Source organism: Panthera tigris, chromosome D2 (genome assembly GCF_018350195.1).
Source record: "Panthera tigris isolate Pti1 chromosome D2, P.tigris_Pti1_mat1.1, whole genome shotgun sequence".
Classification (NCBI taxonomy): Eukaryota; Metazoa; Chordata; class Mammalia; order Carnivora; family Felidae; genus Panthera; species Panthera tigris.
This window is the reverse complement of record NC_056670.1, coordinates 66,441,589-66,460,379: the sequence shown is the minus strand read 5'-3', so window position 1 is coordinate 66,460,379 and position 18,791 is coordinate 66,441,589. Positions and strand designations below refer to the sequence as shown.

Sequence of the window (18,791 nt, the reverse complement as noted above, 5' to 3'; positions counted from 1 at the left end):
TAGGTGAGCGGGGAGTGAGGAGAATGGTGGTCTAAGCAGAGGGCATGACATTTTCAGTGGCTCTGGGCAGGAGAGAGCACGCTGCCTGAGGAGGGCCTGGAGTGGTTCAGTGTGGTGGGAACATAGAGTGTGAGGCTGGAAGGTGAGCAGGGGCCACCTAAAGGAAGGCCGGTGAGCGGTGTCCAGGAGCTCGGACCTTTATCCTGAGGACACTGGGGAGCTATTGAACGACTTTTTCACAGGGAACCACATGATCAGGTTTGTAAATCATAAAGAATACTGTGGCTGGGAAAACTGTGCTGGCTGGAGCAAGACTGGATGCAGAGACCAGTCAGGAGGCTCTGGTGCTAATCCAGCAGAGAGATGGGGGCAGCCTGAACCTGGCTGGTGACTAGGCAAGGCCACGGCCAAAGCTGGACAGATTTGATCAGGATTTACACTATAGGCCCAAAGATCTTAGTGGCGGGAAGGGACAGTGTCCACGTCCCGGCTGGGGGAATGGAGTGGATGGTGATAACATACACGGGGATAGGGACACAGTTTGGGGAGCAGGATTTGAGAAGGGAATGGGGAGGAAGGGGAACTGCTTGGTTTCGGTTGCTAGAAGGTGGAGCCTGTTGTGTATGTGTGGGTGTGTGCTTCCCCCCCTCACTCACGTGTCCTCCTTTTTCTGTCACCTCACCCCTGGCCCCTCTGCAGGCTCTTCATTGATGGTGACCGCATAGATGCCCCCAGTGTGAAGGAGCATCTGCTTTTTGACTTGGGCCTAGAAGCCGAATACAGAATCCAGGTGCTTCCCTACAAGTCCATCCTGGGCGAGCTCAAGGCTCTGTGTGCCAATCTCTCCCCAAGGGAGAAGGTGTGGGTCAGCGACAAGGCCAGCTACGCCGTAAGCGAGACCATCCCCAAGGTTGGTAGCCCTGCTGAGGCCCATCCAAAGTGGGCCACATTCCAGCTGCCAGCCCCTTCCCAGTTCTGGCATCATGCAGCTTTGTCTTTGAAACAGAGGTTGTTTTGGAAGATCTCGGGGACTGATTGTCAGATCAGAGATGTCCTCTCCCTAGATGAGCCCTTTGGGCTAGAGCCATGTTGAGAGTCTGAGGGCCCTTAGAACTCATTGAGTCCTGTGTTGTCCAGAGTGTGGCATGAGAGATGATTTTAGGTGGTATATACTAATACTTAGGTTTATTTAAATATTCTCTGTTTTAAAAGCAATTCAGCATATACTAGAAAAAATATTTCTAGTATTTGAGACCATGATGATATAAAAATTGTTTCTTAAGACAGAATTTAACAAACTAAGTTGATTTGAAGATGGTCTAAAGAGGGGCGCCTCCTGGGTGGCTCAGTCGGTTGAGTGTCCAACTTTGGCTCAGGTCATGATCTCGCTGTTCGTGAGTTTGAGCCCCATGACAGCTCAGAGCCTGGAGCCTGCTTCAGATTCTGTGTCTCCCTCTTTCTCTGCCCCTCCTCTGCTTGTGCTTTGTCTCTCTCTCGAAAAATAAATAAACATTAAAAAAAATATTTTTTAAATAAAGATGGTCTAAAGAAAAGAAGTAAAGGTCTAGAGGGCTGGCAGCCGGTGTAAGAGCTGTGTAGGTGGTAGGAGAACTCTGGGAAACACTATTCTGCGTGTGCTCCTCCCTCACCACGTTTTACAGCTAAGGAGACGAGGCCCAGAGAGGCTTGGGAAGTTGGGGACTTGTTGAAAGTCAAATGATAGTGATACCCCTGCCCTTTACTCAGCCCCTGTTGGGTTATTCTAAGCAGTGAACACCTGTCCTCTCATTTTAACTAGGGCCCAGGGCATGACTGGAATCCAAGCCACCTTGGATTGTAGCCTTTTCGAACATCCTGTCTGGAGCCTCTGGCTGCCAAGTGCCCTTTAGCAAGCCCAGGGGTCTCCTCTCTTCTCCATCCTGGAAAGAGCCCAGGCCTGGCCCACTGAGACCTGGCTTGCCAGTACGCCCTGCCACTCTCACACTGTGTGACACTCATCTGCTCAGAGATTTGTTTCCTTGACCTAAGTTAGGGGATCATGCCTGCCTTCTCTGTTTCATGAGGGCTATGCACGTAGGAGTGAGGGAATAAGAAGCCTAGAAGGAATGAAAGCCTTTCAACAAGCTCTGTGCGAGTGCAAGGTGACCCTAAACCCCCCTCCCGGAGTGCAGGGCTGGCCTCTGACTCGTTCTCATTGGGAAGGGTCTTCCCCAGCCCTTTACGATCAGATCGTGAACAGTAGGTGATTTGTGATCCCTGAGCAAGATGGGAAGGAGCAGGAGCCCTCCCTCAGTCGTGTGTGTCCCCAGTGGGAAAAAGCCTCCTTTGTGCTTTTTCAAGAAAGGGGTTATTTCAGTCAAGCTTTGATCTGTTAATGGACTCTGACCATGACCATGGAAGCTTGAAAAGCAGTGTCTTCCTGATGGCTGGCAGCCAGCAGTGCCAGAGAGCTGAAGATGTGGGGGACAGAAGAAAAATAATCTTGTTTGATGTACTTTACCTTTTGGAAGTGTTCGAGCCCCTCTTGTCATGCTCAGAGTCATCAACCAAAAGGGGCAGGACTTCGATCCCCAGGCACAGCTCCATGGGTCCTGAATGGGAGCTCTTCACATGACTTGTCTTGATGTGCTGGGTGAAGAGGTGATTGCCTTGGTCTTGGGTGAGTGGAGCCAGACTCAGTTTCCCATACTATGCCTTTTGCCCCTAGGATCATCGATGCTGTATGCCTTACACCCCCATCTGCATCGCCAAAGCTGTGAAGAATTCTGCCGAATCAGAAGGCATGAGGCGAGCTCACGTGAGTAAAGCAGCCCGTGCAAAGGGGGTGTCTATGGTGGTTGGAAGGCCCAGTCCCTCATCTGCTGTGTGGCTTTGAGCCTGGCACAAGGCCGGAAATTTTTTGAGCCTTCCAGCGTTAGTGAGAAAATGAAGTAGAATACTCAGTGGGCTAGATCTTTATAAAGTTCAATGTATAACACAAAAAAGGCGACGACGATGATGATGATGATGATGGAGAAGAAGAAGAATAAGAAGGTGATGCCTCTTAAAAGGCCCAAGGTATGTTTCAAGGCCAGTGGTGGGTCTAGAAAGATTTGAGGCCCACAGATGGCATTTGCCAGTGGCTTGTCTTTCCTGCCTCTGGAGGGCAGGAGTGAATCCACTGAGGGATGTGCCTTTGCTCTCGGCAGGCCCTTCCCTGGTTGTGCCCGATGGGTCCGGCTTTCTCAGAACCACGTTAGGGCTGGGCACTGAATTTGCCCAGCTGATTTTCAGTAATAACTTAAAAAAAATTGTCTCTATTCTTTGCACAGATTAAAGATGCTGTTGCCCTCTGTGAACTCTTTAACTGGCTGGAGAAAGAGGTTGGTTCTTCGTCTTGTTTTAACACATGGATGTAGATTATTCAGAAGTTCTCAACATGTGATTCAAACCGTGGCACCTCCATGCTCTGGTGACCACGAGGTGTAAGGTCTTGATCTAATTTTAGTCCTTACTTTTGGTAGTTCTTTCTGGAAATTTGGTGTGTGTGTATTTAGAAGTTTTTTTAATTGTAGAAAATAGTAACACAGATGAAGACAGAATTTCCTTCACAGAGAGGATCCTTTTTGGGTCAAGGCATTGTCTTATAACTGAGTGGAATTTCATTATGAGGAAAAATGACTCACAATAATATTCTAGGCAAGCTGATGATATTAAGAGAAAAAGATCTTTGTATACTTCAATTTAAGACTTAAAACTTTTTATTTGATAGTAAATTGACTCTTGGCCATTAGTTTCTTGCCCTTTCATTCCTTATGGTTGACAGCAGGAGGATTTCTTTGTGTCATCACTAAACAATCACATGTTCCCTTTAAATATTATATAAACAATTCTTTAAAAGTAGCTTAAACTGGAAGAAGGGTATCACCCTGTGTGTAACTATTTTATTCTCTCTGGCTATTTTCCTTCTGCGTAAATAAGTTTTACACATCTCTCAGTGTATACGTACGATTTTGTATTTTATTTTATTCCGTTAGCACCACAGCGTGAGCATTTTCCATGTGCTTTGAGGCCTTAAAAAAAGGATCCAAATTGTAAAAGCATTGTGAGGTGACAGATGGTAGCTACACTTGTGGCGAGCATAGCATAAATAGAGATGATGAATCACTGTGTTGTGCACCTGAAACTAACATAACACTGTGTGTCAACTATACTCGAATAAAAAAGAAGGATCCAAGCAGAGAGGTTGCGTTTAGTGGTTAGACCAATTTGCCATTGCTCCTGTTTTCAGGTGTTTAGATCCTTTTTAATTTTCTTGCCGTTATTAATCACCCTGTAATAATATCTTTCATTTATCTTCTTTACGTATTTAGGATGACTTTCGCAAGACAATATCCTAGCAGGAGATGGTTTTGAATTTTTCGACTTAGATGGATTAAGTTTGGGGAGGTTTTAGGGTATAACACTGGGGCAGAGAGTTAAGTGAAAAATTGAAAGGATAGAAACCCTTCTACTTTAATTTTTTTTTTAATATTTTATTTATTTTTGAGATAGAGACAGAACACAAATGGGGGAGAGGCAGAGAGAGGGTGAGACACAGAATCTGAAGCAGGCTTCAGGCTGCTGTCAGCACAGACCCCGACATGGGGTTTGAACTCACAAACCGTGAGATCATGACCTGAGCTGAAGTTGGATGCTTAACTGACTGAGCCACCCGGGTGCCCCTAAACCCTTCTACTTTAGATTGCTTTGGTAAGAGTCTTAGAAGTTTCCCTCCTTGTTGAAGACGAGACCTCAGCTGTGTCCCATAGGTTGGACAGCCGGGACATGGGAATTGAGGAAAAAATAAGCTTTTAATGCATCCCTTTTAACATGTAATAAACACGTGAATTTATCACTGCTGATGACTTATGAGCAACTTCCTTGTAGGTGCCCAAAGGTGGTGTGTCGGAGATCTCAGCTGCCGACAAGGCTGAGGAATTTCGCAGGTACGGATCCGTGTGTGCAGGAACCTTGTGGTCATTTCTTTGGCAACTTAAATGAGGCTGAGAGGGCCCTGATTGCTGGCACAATAAGATTCTGGAAGCCGCTGTGCTCTCTGTGTCTTTCTGTTCCAGACAACAGGCTGACTTTGTGGACCTGAGCTTCCCAACGATTTCCAGTACGGGACCCAATGGCGCCATCATTCACTACGCGTAAGGCATGCGGAGGAGCACGGTGCCTGGCTTTGCTGCTGCTTCTGCACAGGAGCCTGAGCAGGGGAGAGACATTATTTTACCAGAGGCCCCAGTGCCCACCCCCATGTTGTCTGTTGAGACTGTTCTTATATGGGAAATAAGGTCTTGTTTTCTTTCAATCTCCCACTCTCTGCCTTTTGGGAGCCTCCACTTAGGCTCAGGTGTATGGCACTGACATTCTTCACGATGTAGTCAAATGGGTTGTCCCCATTTCCTTTCTGTGTCTACAGAAGCTGTATTCATAGCTCTTGATCATGGTGATCGGTGTTTGTCTTTCTTGATAATGGCAGCCATCTTGATGCAGGAGTCCAGACATCTTTGTGAGCTCCATCACTCCATACCAAAAAACTTATCATGAGGTTGTTGAGCATACTATTACGGTTAGGGAGATAATCAGCACCCTTTCTTCCCTCCTTGTGGGCTTGGCACCCGGCCTACGAGGCATTTTAGCAGATGACCTATAAGAGCCTGTGGACTCACAGAGCTGAGCATTCCCTGCACTGTGAGATGGGAGGGGCACTGATAAGTTTAGGGCTGATCTGTCTGTGGAGATGGTGGGAAATGGAACTTGGCTTGATTATCGGGCTTCAGCTTTCAGAATTGCCCAGTTGAATGTATTTGCCTTGTGTTGGGCATTCTGAGTTCTTTGCTCCATGTCTGAGGTACACAGTCTGGGGGAAGATCACTTGGTCTGTCTCACTGGGCTGTACTTGGGCAGAGATTCACCCCCACCCCCTTTTAATTGCTTTTAGAGCTTTTAGTCTTGGGGCAGATTTTGAAGCTGTGTGGGAGACAGTCACAGCTGTGATTGTGCAGCTCTCTCGTATTAATGCTTCTGTTCCAAAATTAAAATATCAAAAGGACTCCAGTTTTTGTCTTATGTTTAATTCAGGTGATGAATTTCTTGGCTGGATACTATCCTAGAATTTTACATGTAATTAACACATTAAAAAGAACTCCGATCAAATGGGGGAGAAGCCTGCTTCTACTTTGGCATGTTTTCACAATGGGCTGCTGGAAGCCTGTTGAGAAGCAGGACGTTACTTCCATGTCTGGTTGTCTTTTTCAGTCGTTCGGCCCAAGTAGCCACTGATGCCCGTAGTGCTGGAGAGGGGGTGGTGCCTGGAAATGAAGGAGTCCTTCTCTCAGCGGCAGGGCAGAGACTTGCAGTGCTCTTATTCGTTGTAGCATTTCCCAGTGCAGTGACACTGTCTGGAAGTGGCCTGGGGAAATCAGATCACTTTTTAAAAGTGCTTCGTGTTCATTTGGAAAAAGTGCTTTCGTGTAAGAACATTGTGATCTACTTCACTTCCCAGTAAAAATCCCTTTAGTTTTCCTCCCAAATTGAGGAATTTATCTCCTGCCTGTCTGGTGGCCTAGGAAGCAAGTGGGGAGGCTCCTGACGGGGTCAGGACTGAGGGAGTTACATGGAGGCTGAGGCCGGGGCCTGGGACCCCCACACCCAGAGACAAGTGACTCCTGGCTGCTATATTGCCAGTTCTGAGGACTCTAGCTTGGTCCTGCTGCATCTAATGATTATTATTTTTGTAACTTTTACAATTATTTCATGAACATCTTTTTTGTTCCAAGCACACATGGAGCTAGATATAAAGAGATATGTTGTTCTTCCTTCTCTTGATCTCTTTATCCAGTTGGGGAGATAGGTCGACTGGGTCTTTGACTAGTTCTAGAAGATTAAATTATTTGGAATAATTAATTTAGTTGGTAACTTTTAATTTTGATATAATTTCAGACTTAACCTAAGTTGTAAGAATAGTATAAGGAACTCTTATTTGTCCCCCTCCCAGATTCAGGAAGTGTTTACATTTGTGGACTAATTATTTTTTAATTAACTTTCTTAGGCCAGTCCCTGAGACGAATAGGACCTTGTCGCTAGATGAGGTGTACCTGATTGACTCGGGAGCTCAATACAAGTAAGTAAACTAGGGCTGCCATAGAGCTTGACGATGTTGGGTCAAAGCAGTTGAATAGGGGGCAAGCCAGGCTCCAGCCGAGAGCACTCAGCTGAGACTCTCACTCTGCACCTGCTGCTAATGGACTCGTTCCCGTGTCTTGTCCTTTTTTTCCACCCGTGGTTGAAAGAGCCCAGTGGTGACTCTTCCCACAAAAGACTGTTTGATAGGAATGTTTAGTTCTTGGCCGAGTGTTGTTAAATACTAAATAAATAACTGAAAGCAAGCTTTCAAAACCACTGGAAAGGCTTCTGCTCTAGCTCATAAACTGCCTGCTAGCTCTCTGGACTTGTAGTGGCCTCAGGGCTTGGGAGGTAAGGGATTAATTTTGAATGAATGAAGGAGAAACTAGGTTGCCCCCGAATTTCTGAATTTTCGTCTTCACATCTTGCTCCTTTTCACACTCATCCTCTAGAAAGTTTCTCAGAGGAGAACCCAAGAGTTCGTTGGGTCTCGATGTGGAAGCCATGAGAGGGAGCTGGAACGGGTGTTGTCTGCATGAAGAGGGCATGAGCAAGGCCTTTTAAATGCTCCTTTCCCACTGCAGTTGGGACCATGGCTGAGGGGGAGCCTGATCTTTAAGTGAGCTCCGCCCCGTGCATGGAAACCACAGCCTAGCCTTGGGACACATGGGTTGGTATTCATGATAACAGCCTAGAACTGAGGGTGTTGAGATTATTTGGCTACTGGTGTAAATTTTGGTTCACTTCTAAATTTTAGCAGGATTCTAGAAGTTATCCTTTCTGTGTCACAGGTATGGATTAGTGTGTTCTAAGAGATACCTTTGGGTATTTTTAGGGTTCAGTCCTTTGTTGTCCTGATGGGAGGAATTGGAGGCTCTCTCTTTTCTTTTTCATGTTTATTTTTGAGAAAGAGAGAGAGGAGCATAAATGGGGGAGGGGCCGAGACAAAGGGGGGATGGAGGATCCTAGACAGGCTCTGTGCTGACAGCAGAGAGCCAGATGCGGGGCTCAAACTCACAAACTGTGAGCCAAAGTCGGATGTTTAACTGACTGAGCCACCCAGGTGCCCCGGCCCTCTTTTGATAGAAGCAGGCTCCTGTTTACTTTGTCCTCTTCCCCCTCGTTTATGACCCCAGTGACAGCATCTCCCATGAAACAGTCCTCGCATTGTGCGTGTCAGGGCCTGACGAGTTTAGTCTCAGTACATGAGGCCATTCTTGCATTCCTACTTTGTCTCATTTAGTTTTTTTAAGCGACTTTATTGAGATATACTTCACATACCATACAGTTTACTCACGTTAAGTATACAATCAATGGTTTTTAGTATATTCACAGAATTGTGCAACCATCACCACAAGCAATTTTGAAACATTTTCATCACCCTTAGAAAGAAACCCCATTCCCATTAGCAGTCACTTCCCATTTTCTCCTACCTAGGAAACCATTACTATACTTTCTCTCTACGGGTTTGCCTATTCTGGGCATTTCCTATAAATGGAATTATATATAATGCATGGCTTTCTCTGTCTGGCTTCTGTCTTCAAGGTTCATTTGTGACCTAGTGTGTGTCAGTACTTTATTCCTTGTAATTACTAAGTAATATTCATCGTATAGATACCACATTTTGTTTATCCATTGATAGCCATTCAAGTTGTTTCTACCTTTTGGGTTTTATGAATAATGCTACTATGAACGTTTGTATACAGGTTTTTCTTATTTTAATTTATTTTTTAATTTACATCCAAGTTAGTTAGCATATAGTGCTGTAAGGATTTCAGGTGTAGATTCCAGTGATTCATCCCCTACGTGTAACACCCAGTGCTCATCCTAACAAGTGTCCTCCCTAATGCCCCTTACCCGTTTAGCCCATCCCCCCACCTACAACCCCTCCAGCAACCTTCAGTTTGTTCTCTGTATTTAAGAGTCTCTTATGTTTTGTCTCCCTCCTTGTGATTTTTGCTTCCCTTCCCTTATGTTCATCTGTATACAGGTTTTTAGATTTTCACTTCTCTTGGGCATTTACCTAGGAGTGGAATTGCTGGGTCATGTGGTAACTCCATATTTATAACCTTTTAAGGAGCTGAAGATTACTTTCCAAAGTGGCTGCACTATTTTACGTGGCCACCAGCAGTGGCCTCACCTACCCCATATTTGAGCAAAAGCTTATTTGGAGTGAAAACTAATTTGTCCTTTCTTCTGGAAAGGGACGGAACCACAGATGTGACACGGACCATGCATTTCGGGACCCCTACGGCCTATGAGAAGGTAAGGTAGAGCAGAAAACTTGAGAGGGCCTCTCTGCTTTCGTAAGAGCATTGCTTTTATGAAAAGGAATTGTGTAACTAAGTAAAATTTGTATGTGGGATAGTAAAATAGCTCATTACTGTGGAGTCAGGCTTATCTGCTTTATGATGTCCATTTAATTAATTACTGGAGACATTTTAAAAGCATTCTGTCTGCTAAGGTCAAGGAACTCAGATTCAAGTTTAACAGCGTCAGTAGTATTCTCTTGAGTCAGGAAATCTCTAGGGATAGGAATGGGGTAGTGAAATGTACGTTTTTTACAAACAGCATCTAGATTTGGTTCTGAAAGCCACCCCCTTCTTTTTTCAAGTTCAGCATTTCCATTTATAGGCTTAGCTGTAGGAACCCTCTGAAATGATATACACTGCTCAGTTTTTGGTCTGTCTGGCCTGGAAAGGAGGAGATAGCAGTGAGGTAGAGAGATGTGCACCAGGAGTCTAGAGTCTGGACTTGAGGTCTTCTCTGCTGTTTACTGGCTCTGTGACCCTGAGTAAAGCACACAGACACATCCACAGAAATGGGGATAAGAGTACCTGCCTCCAGGGCTGGTTGTAAAGGTTCCATGAACCTTGCAAGTTCCCGGATCAGTCACTACCTAGTGAATGTTGGTTGATTCTCAGTGAATCTTTTTCTGGGAACTTCTGCAGGAAGTTTATCCAAGGAAGAGAGTTTTAGGCAGTGCAGCAGAGCAAGCTTCATACTTCAGGTCCTGTGGCTCATCTATTTGTAGGCATGAGCACCTCAGAGGAGTTTGACCTTGGGTCCATATACCTTTGGTGTGACTCTTTTTGTTCTGGAGAAAGAATTCCAGACCAGACTGAAGAGTATGGGTTTAGTCCTAACTCTGCACCTTACCAGCAAACCGCTAACCTTCCCAGCAGCAATTTCTTCATCCAGGCAGTTAGGGATAACCCCTGAGTATAACATTGGTCAGGGCACAGAGGCCGAAGCAGGACCGCCTGGCTTCAAGGCCAGATGCTGCTGCTTATGAAATGAGCCACCCAGCATGCTGGTTAATCTCTCTGTCAAGTGAGGATGACCACAGCATCTCCATCATGAAGTGTGGGATTAAATGATCAGTGTTTACTATCATGCCTGGCACAGAGGAGTCGCTCGGGAAATGTTAGCTGGCTTCACCAGTACCTTCTCCTACTTTCCCAGTCTTTCTTGTGCTCAGAGTATATTGGAATGTTCATTACCAGGGAAGGATCTGTGGGATCATGTCTCTGACAGTTCTCTTTTACTCAATTTAATTTCAAGATTTTCTGGAAAATTGGTCCTATGACCAAGCTTTTTTTCCACCAGATTTCTTTTTCTTTTCACTCTGATTTTCTCTGTGGTATTGCTAAAAGCCTTCAGAAGCAAGGTTTTCTGAACTGCTGGAAAACTACAGGACTAACACCTCTGTCCCGGTTCTGCAACACGCCCCCTGGGTTTTCTTTGGCAGGAATGCTTCACATATGTCCTCAAGGGCCACATAGCTGTGAGCGCAGCCGTTTTTCCAACTGGAACCAAAGGTAGGTGTTTCCTTCTGTCATATGACAGGCTGGTTCTTGTTCAGACACCAAACGTGTCTAAATGTGAGTGGAAGAACATGTCCTTTCTTGTCGTGTCAGCCCCAGTCCCTTCAGGCCCGTCCAGGGCAGGTGGGTGTGCCGCAGGAAGTGAGTCTCCTGGACCCGCTGACTGAGCTCAGAGGGCCTCCCAGGGAGCAGGCTGAGGTTTGGGCTTGATGTCGGCTGTATACCTCTCTCCTGACCACTTCAGGTGTTGGATGACACATAAAGGTGGCTCCCAGGAGAGTGCAGCCGGGCGTGAAGGCCTCAGGGCCCAAGCGGAAGTTGGTGCAGCCTCCTTCTGCCCTGCAGTGCTGGGCCAGGGCCTCCTGGTTGGGATCCTTGTCGGGATTTATTTTACTGGGAACCTGACTTCAGATATATGCCAGTTTGCTTGAGGACCGATGGATGGGGCACTGGACAGGGAGTTGATAACACCTGGACCTTGAATCTTAGATGGAGCCTGCACTCATCTCCCTGGGCATCCCTTTTATTGCAGTCTGGTTTTAATCCTGAAACCTCCGGGTCCCAGAACTGGGAAGGGAATGTCCCTATCGCCAACACCCTTAGCTGCTGCCGGCGGCCGTCCCCTTGCTGGCTTCGTGGACAAACAATCCTCTGGCTTCAGACTGAGCTCTGATTGGCTGGGGAGCGGCCCTCCTCGGGAGCTCTGATTGTTAGCTCTTCCTTATGCCAGGTTGAAATCAGAACCCTCCAGTAACTTTTACACGCTGGTTTCTGTTTCACCTTCTAGAGCCAAACATAATAAATCTAATCTCTAAAGTGCTTTGCAAATTGAAAAAGTACTGGACAAATATCATCAAGTGGTTCTTATGTGTCTTTCAGGACACCTTCTTGACTCGTTTGCCCGCTCAGCTTTATGGGATTCTGGCCTGGATTACTTGCACGGAACAGGACACGGTGTTGGGTCTTTCCTGAATGTTCATGAGGGTCCTTGTGGCATCAGTTATAAAACGTTCTCTGATGAGCCGTTGGAAGCAGGCATGATCGTCACTGACGGTATGTGTCCCTCTCACCCAGTGCATGTGTGGATCTCTGAGCCTGTTTGAACACTCTCTGTTGTTTCTTATACTTAATTATTTTAAAGTAAATTAGATATACTTTCCCCCTCTTGTCTCCTTGAATTAAGAACAACTTTTTATGATTATAAAAGTGACACGTGTTCATTTTAGAAAAAGTGAGATGGGGAGCACCTGGGTGGCTCAGTCGGTTAAGCATCTGACTTCAGCTCAGGTCATGATCTCGCGGTTCGTGAGTTCGAGCCCTGCGTCAGGCTCTGTGCTGACAGCTTGAGCCTGGAGCCTGCTTTGGATTCTGTGTTTCCTTCTCTCTCTGCCCCTCCCCTGCTCACACTCTGTCTCTCTCTCTCTCTCTCTCTCAAAAATAAATAAACGTTAAAAAAAAAAATTAGAAAAAGTGAGACAGTAGAACAGCATATGGAAGAAAATGAAAATCACTTGTAATCCAGCCATCCATAGGAAATGCTATTTAATATTTTGATGTATTAGCTTTTGGTCTTTCATATGTGTATATATCTTTTTTCTAATCATTCAGATTATACTGGACATAGTGTTTGTATTCTGCTTTCTTAATGTACTTCCTTTCCCCACGTCATTAACAGATCTCTGTGAATATATTGTAATGCGTGCATCATTATGGCTTATGAATATGCGCTGTGATCTCTGTGGTGGATCCTGTTATTGTACTCAGGGATTTCAGAACCTTCCTTTCTGTTCCTCAAAGACCTATTGAAAGCGGCCATGTGGGAGGAGGAGGCATCTCTGGGCTCTTGCGGCTGGATTGAGGGGACTGTTCACCTGTTTCTCCTCCCCCTCCAGGGTGGGGCTGTCATCCCAGGAGTGGTCATGTGCACGTTCATCATGGGCTGCTTCTCATTTCTGGATTTGGTGTCTTTTAGAGCCAGGGTATTATGAAGATGGGGCTTTTGGAATTCGCATTGAAAATGTTGTCCTGGTGGTCCCTGTGAAGACCAAGGTAGGTAGTTATGTATTTATTTATTGTAAAATTTTCATTATTTCCTAATGAGGGAAGATAAAGATGTTTGTTTTTGGAGCCAAGAGTGTGCCATTTTGGAGCTGAAATGGAGCTTCCTTCCCATAGTGGAGAGTTTCCTAGAAATCACTCTCCTCTGCAGAGCCAAAAAGAAAATTCTTCATGAACTGGGACCCAGAACTGGAATGCATGGAGCCCCAGGCAGGCCCCTGCTGGATGTGATTTGGGTCTGAGTTTGCTAGAGGCAGCTTCTTGTCATGATGCTTCCTCTACAGGGGCAGGGGGTGGGGGAGGTGCTTGTTTAAAGGCCCCTCCCAGACCCCAGACCCAGAGCTGGGGCCAGGAAACTATATTTTCAACAAATTACCTAGATGATTTTTATTGGGTAAACCTGAAGAGCCATGAGTTATACTGTGGGTCAGGCCCCACAGGCTGGCGAGAAGATAGGTCCGGTGCCCTGCAGAGGACAGGGGCTCCTCCTTCTCCCCATCACTGTTACAAGAGGATGCAGGGCGTCAGGTGCTAGGCTTTACCTAGAAGACCTGCTTACTCCTCTTCTGTGAGTGACTGGAAATCAAACAGTTGGAGAGAAGTGGCTTCTTAAGCCTGCAGGGATCTGCATGTTGAAGTCACTGTCTGTGAGAGTGACCTCTCTTCTCACTCCCAGAGGCCTTGCCAGGATCAGAGACCCAGCATGCCCTCAGGTGCCATGGCCATTCCATACTATGTAGGATGGACAAACCTGTTATGTGTCACCTGATGAGACTAGCAGGTCAGGACAGGCCACGCGGTTAACTGTTAAATAAAAGTGGTGTCGGGCACTTATACGCCGTAGAGTCTTGAGAACCAAAACCAGTGATGCCCCTCATCCAGATACCGCCATGTTGTTTCCTTACTTCTTCTCCCTCACCGTGGACATTAGCCTGTGGACCTGCTGCTGAGAGCCCCTCGGCTTCTGATGGCTGCTGTTTGCACAGCGGAGCAGCTTTTGGACAGTCGTGTCAGCTGGGTTCATCGTGCCTCCTGGGCCGATTGAAAATGCTCTGACCCCTTCTTGGTTCCCAGTCACACCTGGCCCTGAGGGGTGGTCCTGGCTGGTGGGAATGACCTCATGGTGGTTCATTGTGAGAGGGAGAAGTAAAAGCTTCTGTTTTCTTCTTTTTCCAACAGTACAACTTCAATAACCGGGGAAGCCTGACCTTTGAACCTTTAACTTTGGTTCCGATACAGACCAAAATGATAGATGTGGATTCTCTTACAGACAAAGAGGTAATGAGGGTGGCTTGGAGGTGACAGAGTGGAAGTGGGGGTGGGGAGCTACCTTATGCTCTCTAGTCTGTTCTCACTTTTTAATTTAGAGGTCTGTGCCACCTGAGTCTGAAGATTCTAGGTCTCCTGTGGTCTGTAGGTGCTTTTCCTGTATTTGTTGGCTCTCCAGGTAGGGTCCTCCCTGCACTATTGTGGGGCTGTAAGGTTTCGTGAGTGGGAATAATTTGCCATTGCTTTCCATGAGGGCAGGAGCCATATCTGCGCTGAGGCGTGTTTAGCAAACCATGGGCCATGTGTCTCCCCTATGAGAAGCCAGATGGGTGGAAGGGCCTGTTGGCCATTGCGCATACCAGATTGTTTTCTAATGTTGAATGAAACATTAAGGGCATGAAAAGCAAAATCTATTATCATATGCCTAGTTTCCACACAGAAAGGAGAGAGGTGGTAGCTACTAGTCCAGTCACTCTGGGCTGTGAAACTCTTCACAAAGCTAGGAGCACAATAGTGCTCACCTATCAAGCTCAGAAGGAAACAGGTCTTGAAACCCCTTCAAGTCCTCTGGTGGGTCCCCAGGCCCACACGGCCAGGTGAAGTGACAGGCACCAGGACCTGGAGTAAGCCTTGAGGGATCAGGCCAGGTGATCAACATCAGAGCAGAGAGGGGTCAGAGACAGGGCAGGAATGGTCAACACTGGACAGACAAAACTGCTCCCAAGCCAGGAAGACAGAAGTCAGAAGGACACAAGTTCCAGAGCAGGGTAGGTGGTCAGAAGTCCCTGCAAAGGCAGATGATTGATGGGAGCCAAAGTCAGGACAGGTGTGGTAGGTTCTATAGGAATATGTTTTTATCACTCAAAGCAGCCACTGACCCCACTCCAGGGACCTTGAAGTGCCTCTTTAGGCATCCTCAGTGGCGCACACCTAGGCCTCATGCTCGGCCCTGGAGAAAAGTGCCTCAGGCTTAAGGAGGCCCCTTCTATTGGACTGTGGGATGGAATTCCTGCAGCTAGAAGCCTCTTCTGCCTCATCCAGTTCACAGATGGGTGACAGAAAATTTCATCTACCCCCTGCTTAGTGTGGACACTGTGCTTAACTGCCAGTGCCCTTGACCCGCCAGACATTCCCACTTGCAGCACCTAAACGAGTCCTACTGATGTGGTCGTAGAGGGTGCTGGACAGGACACAGCCTGTTAGCAGTGATGTCAGCTGTGTCTGTGGCGGGAAGAGTCCCTCCAGCATTGCAGGGTTCTTTTCCAGCCTCTGCAGGGGATGGCTAACGTGAAAGGGGACAAGAACACTAGGTGGGCATGGAAGCCACCCTGCTTAAATCCTTTGTGACCATAGGAGCCACTGTCTCTTACCATGGCCTTGGGTACCGCTTCCAGGGTCTTAGTGAGGGACTGTTCAGTAATAAGTCACTTTACTCTCTTGGAAGACCAAGGCCGTGGCTTCCTACCCTGTACCCAGGGTTTGCAATCCTTGCCGTCTAGATAAAATGAACTAATCAGGAGGCATTTCTCCCAATGACATTCTGCTTTATCCAGGGAAATAGTGCATGAAGAAGGTTGAGTGAGACCATTCTTCTTTGAGGGAGAAAGAGTTTTGTTAACCTCACAGTCCACCCCATGACATTGGACGTAGACCAGTGGTTTTTTTTTTTTTTTAATGTTTATTTATTTATTAGAGTGCATGCGCGTGTGCACATGAGCGGGGCAGGGGCAGAAAGAGAGGGAGAGACAGAATGCCAAGCAGGCTTCACGCTGTCAGCTCAGAGCCTGATCTGGTGCTTGATCTCACAAACCGTGAGATCCTGACCTGAGCCGAAATCAAGAGTCGGACATATAACCGACTGAGCCACTCAGGCGCCCCTAGTGGCTCTGTCTTAATCTGTGGTTCATTACCATACCTTGCATAGCCAATTCACTGAACTGTTCCTTCTGTCAATTTTTATAGGGCAGATAATATCTTCTTACCCTTAGATCATAAGCAAGTTTCTACAGATAACAGTAGATGTACTTAACATACCAGGCAGAGTACATTTATTATCTCTTTCGGCCAAAGAATGTCTTTCCATATACCACTTAATGAATCTGGGGCTTCGTTCTGTCTGAAGGCACAGTAGTACCCCACAACCAGATTCTATCCATTTGACTTTTAAAATACTTGGTCACGCCCTTTCCTGTCTCCCAAACAGACTGTCTTAACAATTACTTTAGGGGCTTTTTGGGTTCGGTCTTGCATTCCCATCACTTGTCACCAGATGGCAGCTGAGGACTTTGCTTGTGAACGTGGGCAGCGGCAGGTTTTCAGGGCCTTAGGGAAGTTGGTCAGGCCTCACGGAGGCTGTGTGTACAAACTGAAAGGGTTTTGGGAGTTTCCTCCTGGCCCCGGGGTTGGCCGCTTTGGACTGCGGGCTGTCTTGTAGCCCTGCCCGGCCTCACTGCTGACCCATAGCAGTTGGCTGGCTGTTGACACCTCCCCCGCTCCCCAGCTCCAGCAGGAGCTAGTGAGTTCTTATCGGTGGGGAGTGGAGCGCTGGCGGGGTCAAAGCCAGGTGGCGATACCACTGCATCTGTGTGCCCATCTCGACCCTGAGCTGGTGTTTGGTATCTGGTGCAGACTGTAGTCCCTGAGGCGTGTGCTTCTGTAACACCACTGCCTCCCCGGGTGGTGTTTGGCTCGTTACAACAACTGCGTGGTGGTGGTGGTAGTCTCTCCAGCCTTGCTGCGGCTGAGCGGCCGAGCGTCTGGTCAGACCCACTTCCTGGACAGTGGAGAGAATGGGTGGCTGTCCTCTGGGTAGAACTTGCTTCCCTCCAGCCTTCGCACCGCCCTGCCCCAGAGGGGAGAGTTCACCCTTGTGTGGCTGCAGAACTTTGGCCCTCAGGTCTTGTGGATCAGACCTCCTTCCTCCTTCCCTCTTTTAAAAAATCTCCTGAGGCCGTGGCCACATTCAGTTGAGTGTTTGAAAGTTGAGCTCCCCACCCCACCCTGTGGCACCACAGTCCTTGGCCACCCAAGGTTTTGGGTTCATCTAGACAGCCACGCTCACAAGACCCACGTGGGCTCAGCTGATTCTAGTTTATTCAGCTTTGTCAGTGGATTTAGGACAGGAAAGCCCGTGTGTTGGTGGGACACCTTCACGTGTGTCTCTTAGCAGGAATCTTAGCAGCCGTCTAGGGTAAGCACCCTTCTCCTCCGCTGCCACCCAGAGATGGCCCAGGTGTACGGGAATGAGGCCACATGGGTGAGTGAAGGACCCACCAGACCCCCCTGCCCATCCCTCTTATGATGTCCTGCGCGTATGGCTTCCAGGGGTCCTGTTGAGAGGATACCTGGTTACAGGTTACTCTACACTCAGGGAAGCCAAGGCCGTGATTTGCTCTCAGGTGTTTACCGCTCCTTCAGTCATTGTCCACCTGCTGTATGTAGACTGTTCTAGGAGCATTTTACCACAAGCGATGTGGCCTTGTCCTGTCGATTTCCACGGAAATAGAGCACAAAGAAGTCACTTGTCCCTGAACGGGGTGGGGGGGAGTTTTGTGCATCTCTGCTCTCAACTTGTGATCTCCGCACTTGGGCCATGCCTCTCCGTTTGCCCGTTTAGCCTCTGGGAGAGGTGTGATGGTGAATACCACATTCTTCTTTCTCCCCTCTTGCAGTGCGACTGGCTCAACAACTACCATCTGACCTGCAGGGATGTGATCGGGAAGGAATTGCAGAAACAGGGCCGCCAGGAAGCCCTCGAGTGGCTCATCAGAGAGACGCAACCCATCTCCAAACAGCGTTAATGCCTCCCTGGTTTTTGTTTTTGTAAAATGCTCTGAGGAAGGGAAGAAACCTGGCGGATCCCTGCCATCTGTCCCCTTCCCTCTCCTTCCTTAGTTCCCCTTTTTACTTTGAGATTCTAAGAAGAACTGAAAATCTTCTGATCCTCTTTGATATTTTCTTGCAAACACTCAATCTTTTATGATTTTTTAAATTGTTGAGAACGAGCCGAGAATAAAATTGCTGCACCAGAAGGAGGATCCCCACAAAGCCAAACGCCGATGCGGGGAGATGCCCTGATCAGCCGCAGTGAGTTGTCTGGCCAGTGATGGTGAAGCACTGAGCGCTTGCTCTGGGGTGGCCAAGTTTCAGGTGCTAGTACATTATTCATGATCACCTTGATTCATGAGACTGTATTTATGATCAGTGAATAAAATGTCAAAATGTGCTTTGTCTCGGCTGGCTCTTTCCTCACAGCACTGTCCACCCTGCGTGTTAGGCGAGCTCATCCCCAGGGCTCCTGGCCTTTGGGGCAGGCGTTTTCCAGATAGACGGTCCCCTTTGAGGAGTGATCCCTGGCCTCCGCACATATTGTCTGACTTAATTGTAAGCCTCTCTTGCTTTTCTCTAGGAAATCCAGTGTTTTGGTGAGTATACTGTCGAAAGTGAGTCTTCCATGGTCTACCCTGTAGCATACGTTGTGTGGTG

At 47.4% G+C, this 18,791-nt stretch overlaps 1 protein-coding gene across 6 annotated transcripts in view; it reads left to right on the top strand.

The window, feature by feature from the left end:
* Positions 1-18,531, top strand: part of XPNPEP1 (X-prolyl aminopeptidase 1) — a 58,677-nt gene extending 40,146 nt beyond the window's left edge. For all 6 annotated transcript variants that reach the window (XM_042960440.1, XM_007087198.3, XM_007087201.2 and 3 more), the window contains 12 exons: positions 700-910; positions 2,708-2,797; positions 3,312-3,362; positions 4,909-4,967; positions 5,097-5,174; positions 7,079-7,150; positions 9,357-9,417; positions 10,904-10,973; positions 11,859-12,032; positions 12,952-13,028; positions 14,217-14,315; positions 17,978-18,531. In XM_042960440.1, the coding sequence (XP_042816374.1) occupies positions 700-910; positions 2,708-2,797; positions 3,312-3,362; positions 4,909-4,967; positions 5,097-5,174; positions 7,079-7,150; positions 9,357-9,417; positions 10,904-10,973; positions 11,859-12,032; positions 12,952-13,028; positions 14,217-14,315; positions 17,978-18,106 (1,171 nt within the window). In that variant the 3' untranslated portion in view covers positions 18,107-18,531. The remainder of the gene's footprint in view (positions 1-699; positions 911-2,707; positions 2,798-3,311; positions 3,363-4,908; positions 4,968-5,096; positions 5,175-7,078; positions 7,151-9,356; positions 9,418-10,903; positions 10,974-11,858; positions 12,033-12,951; positions 13,029-14,216; positions 14,316-17,977) is intronic.
* Positions 18,532-18,791: the final 260 nt, after the last annotated feature.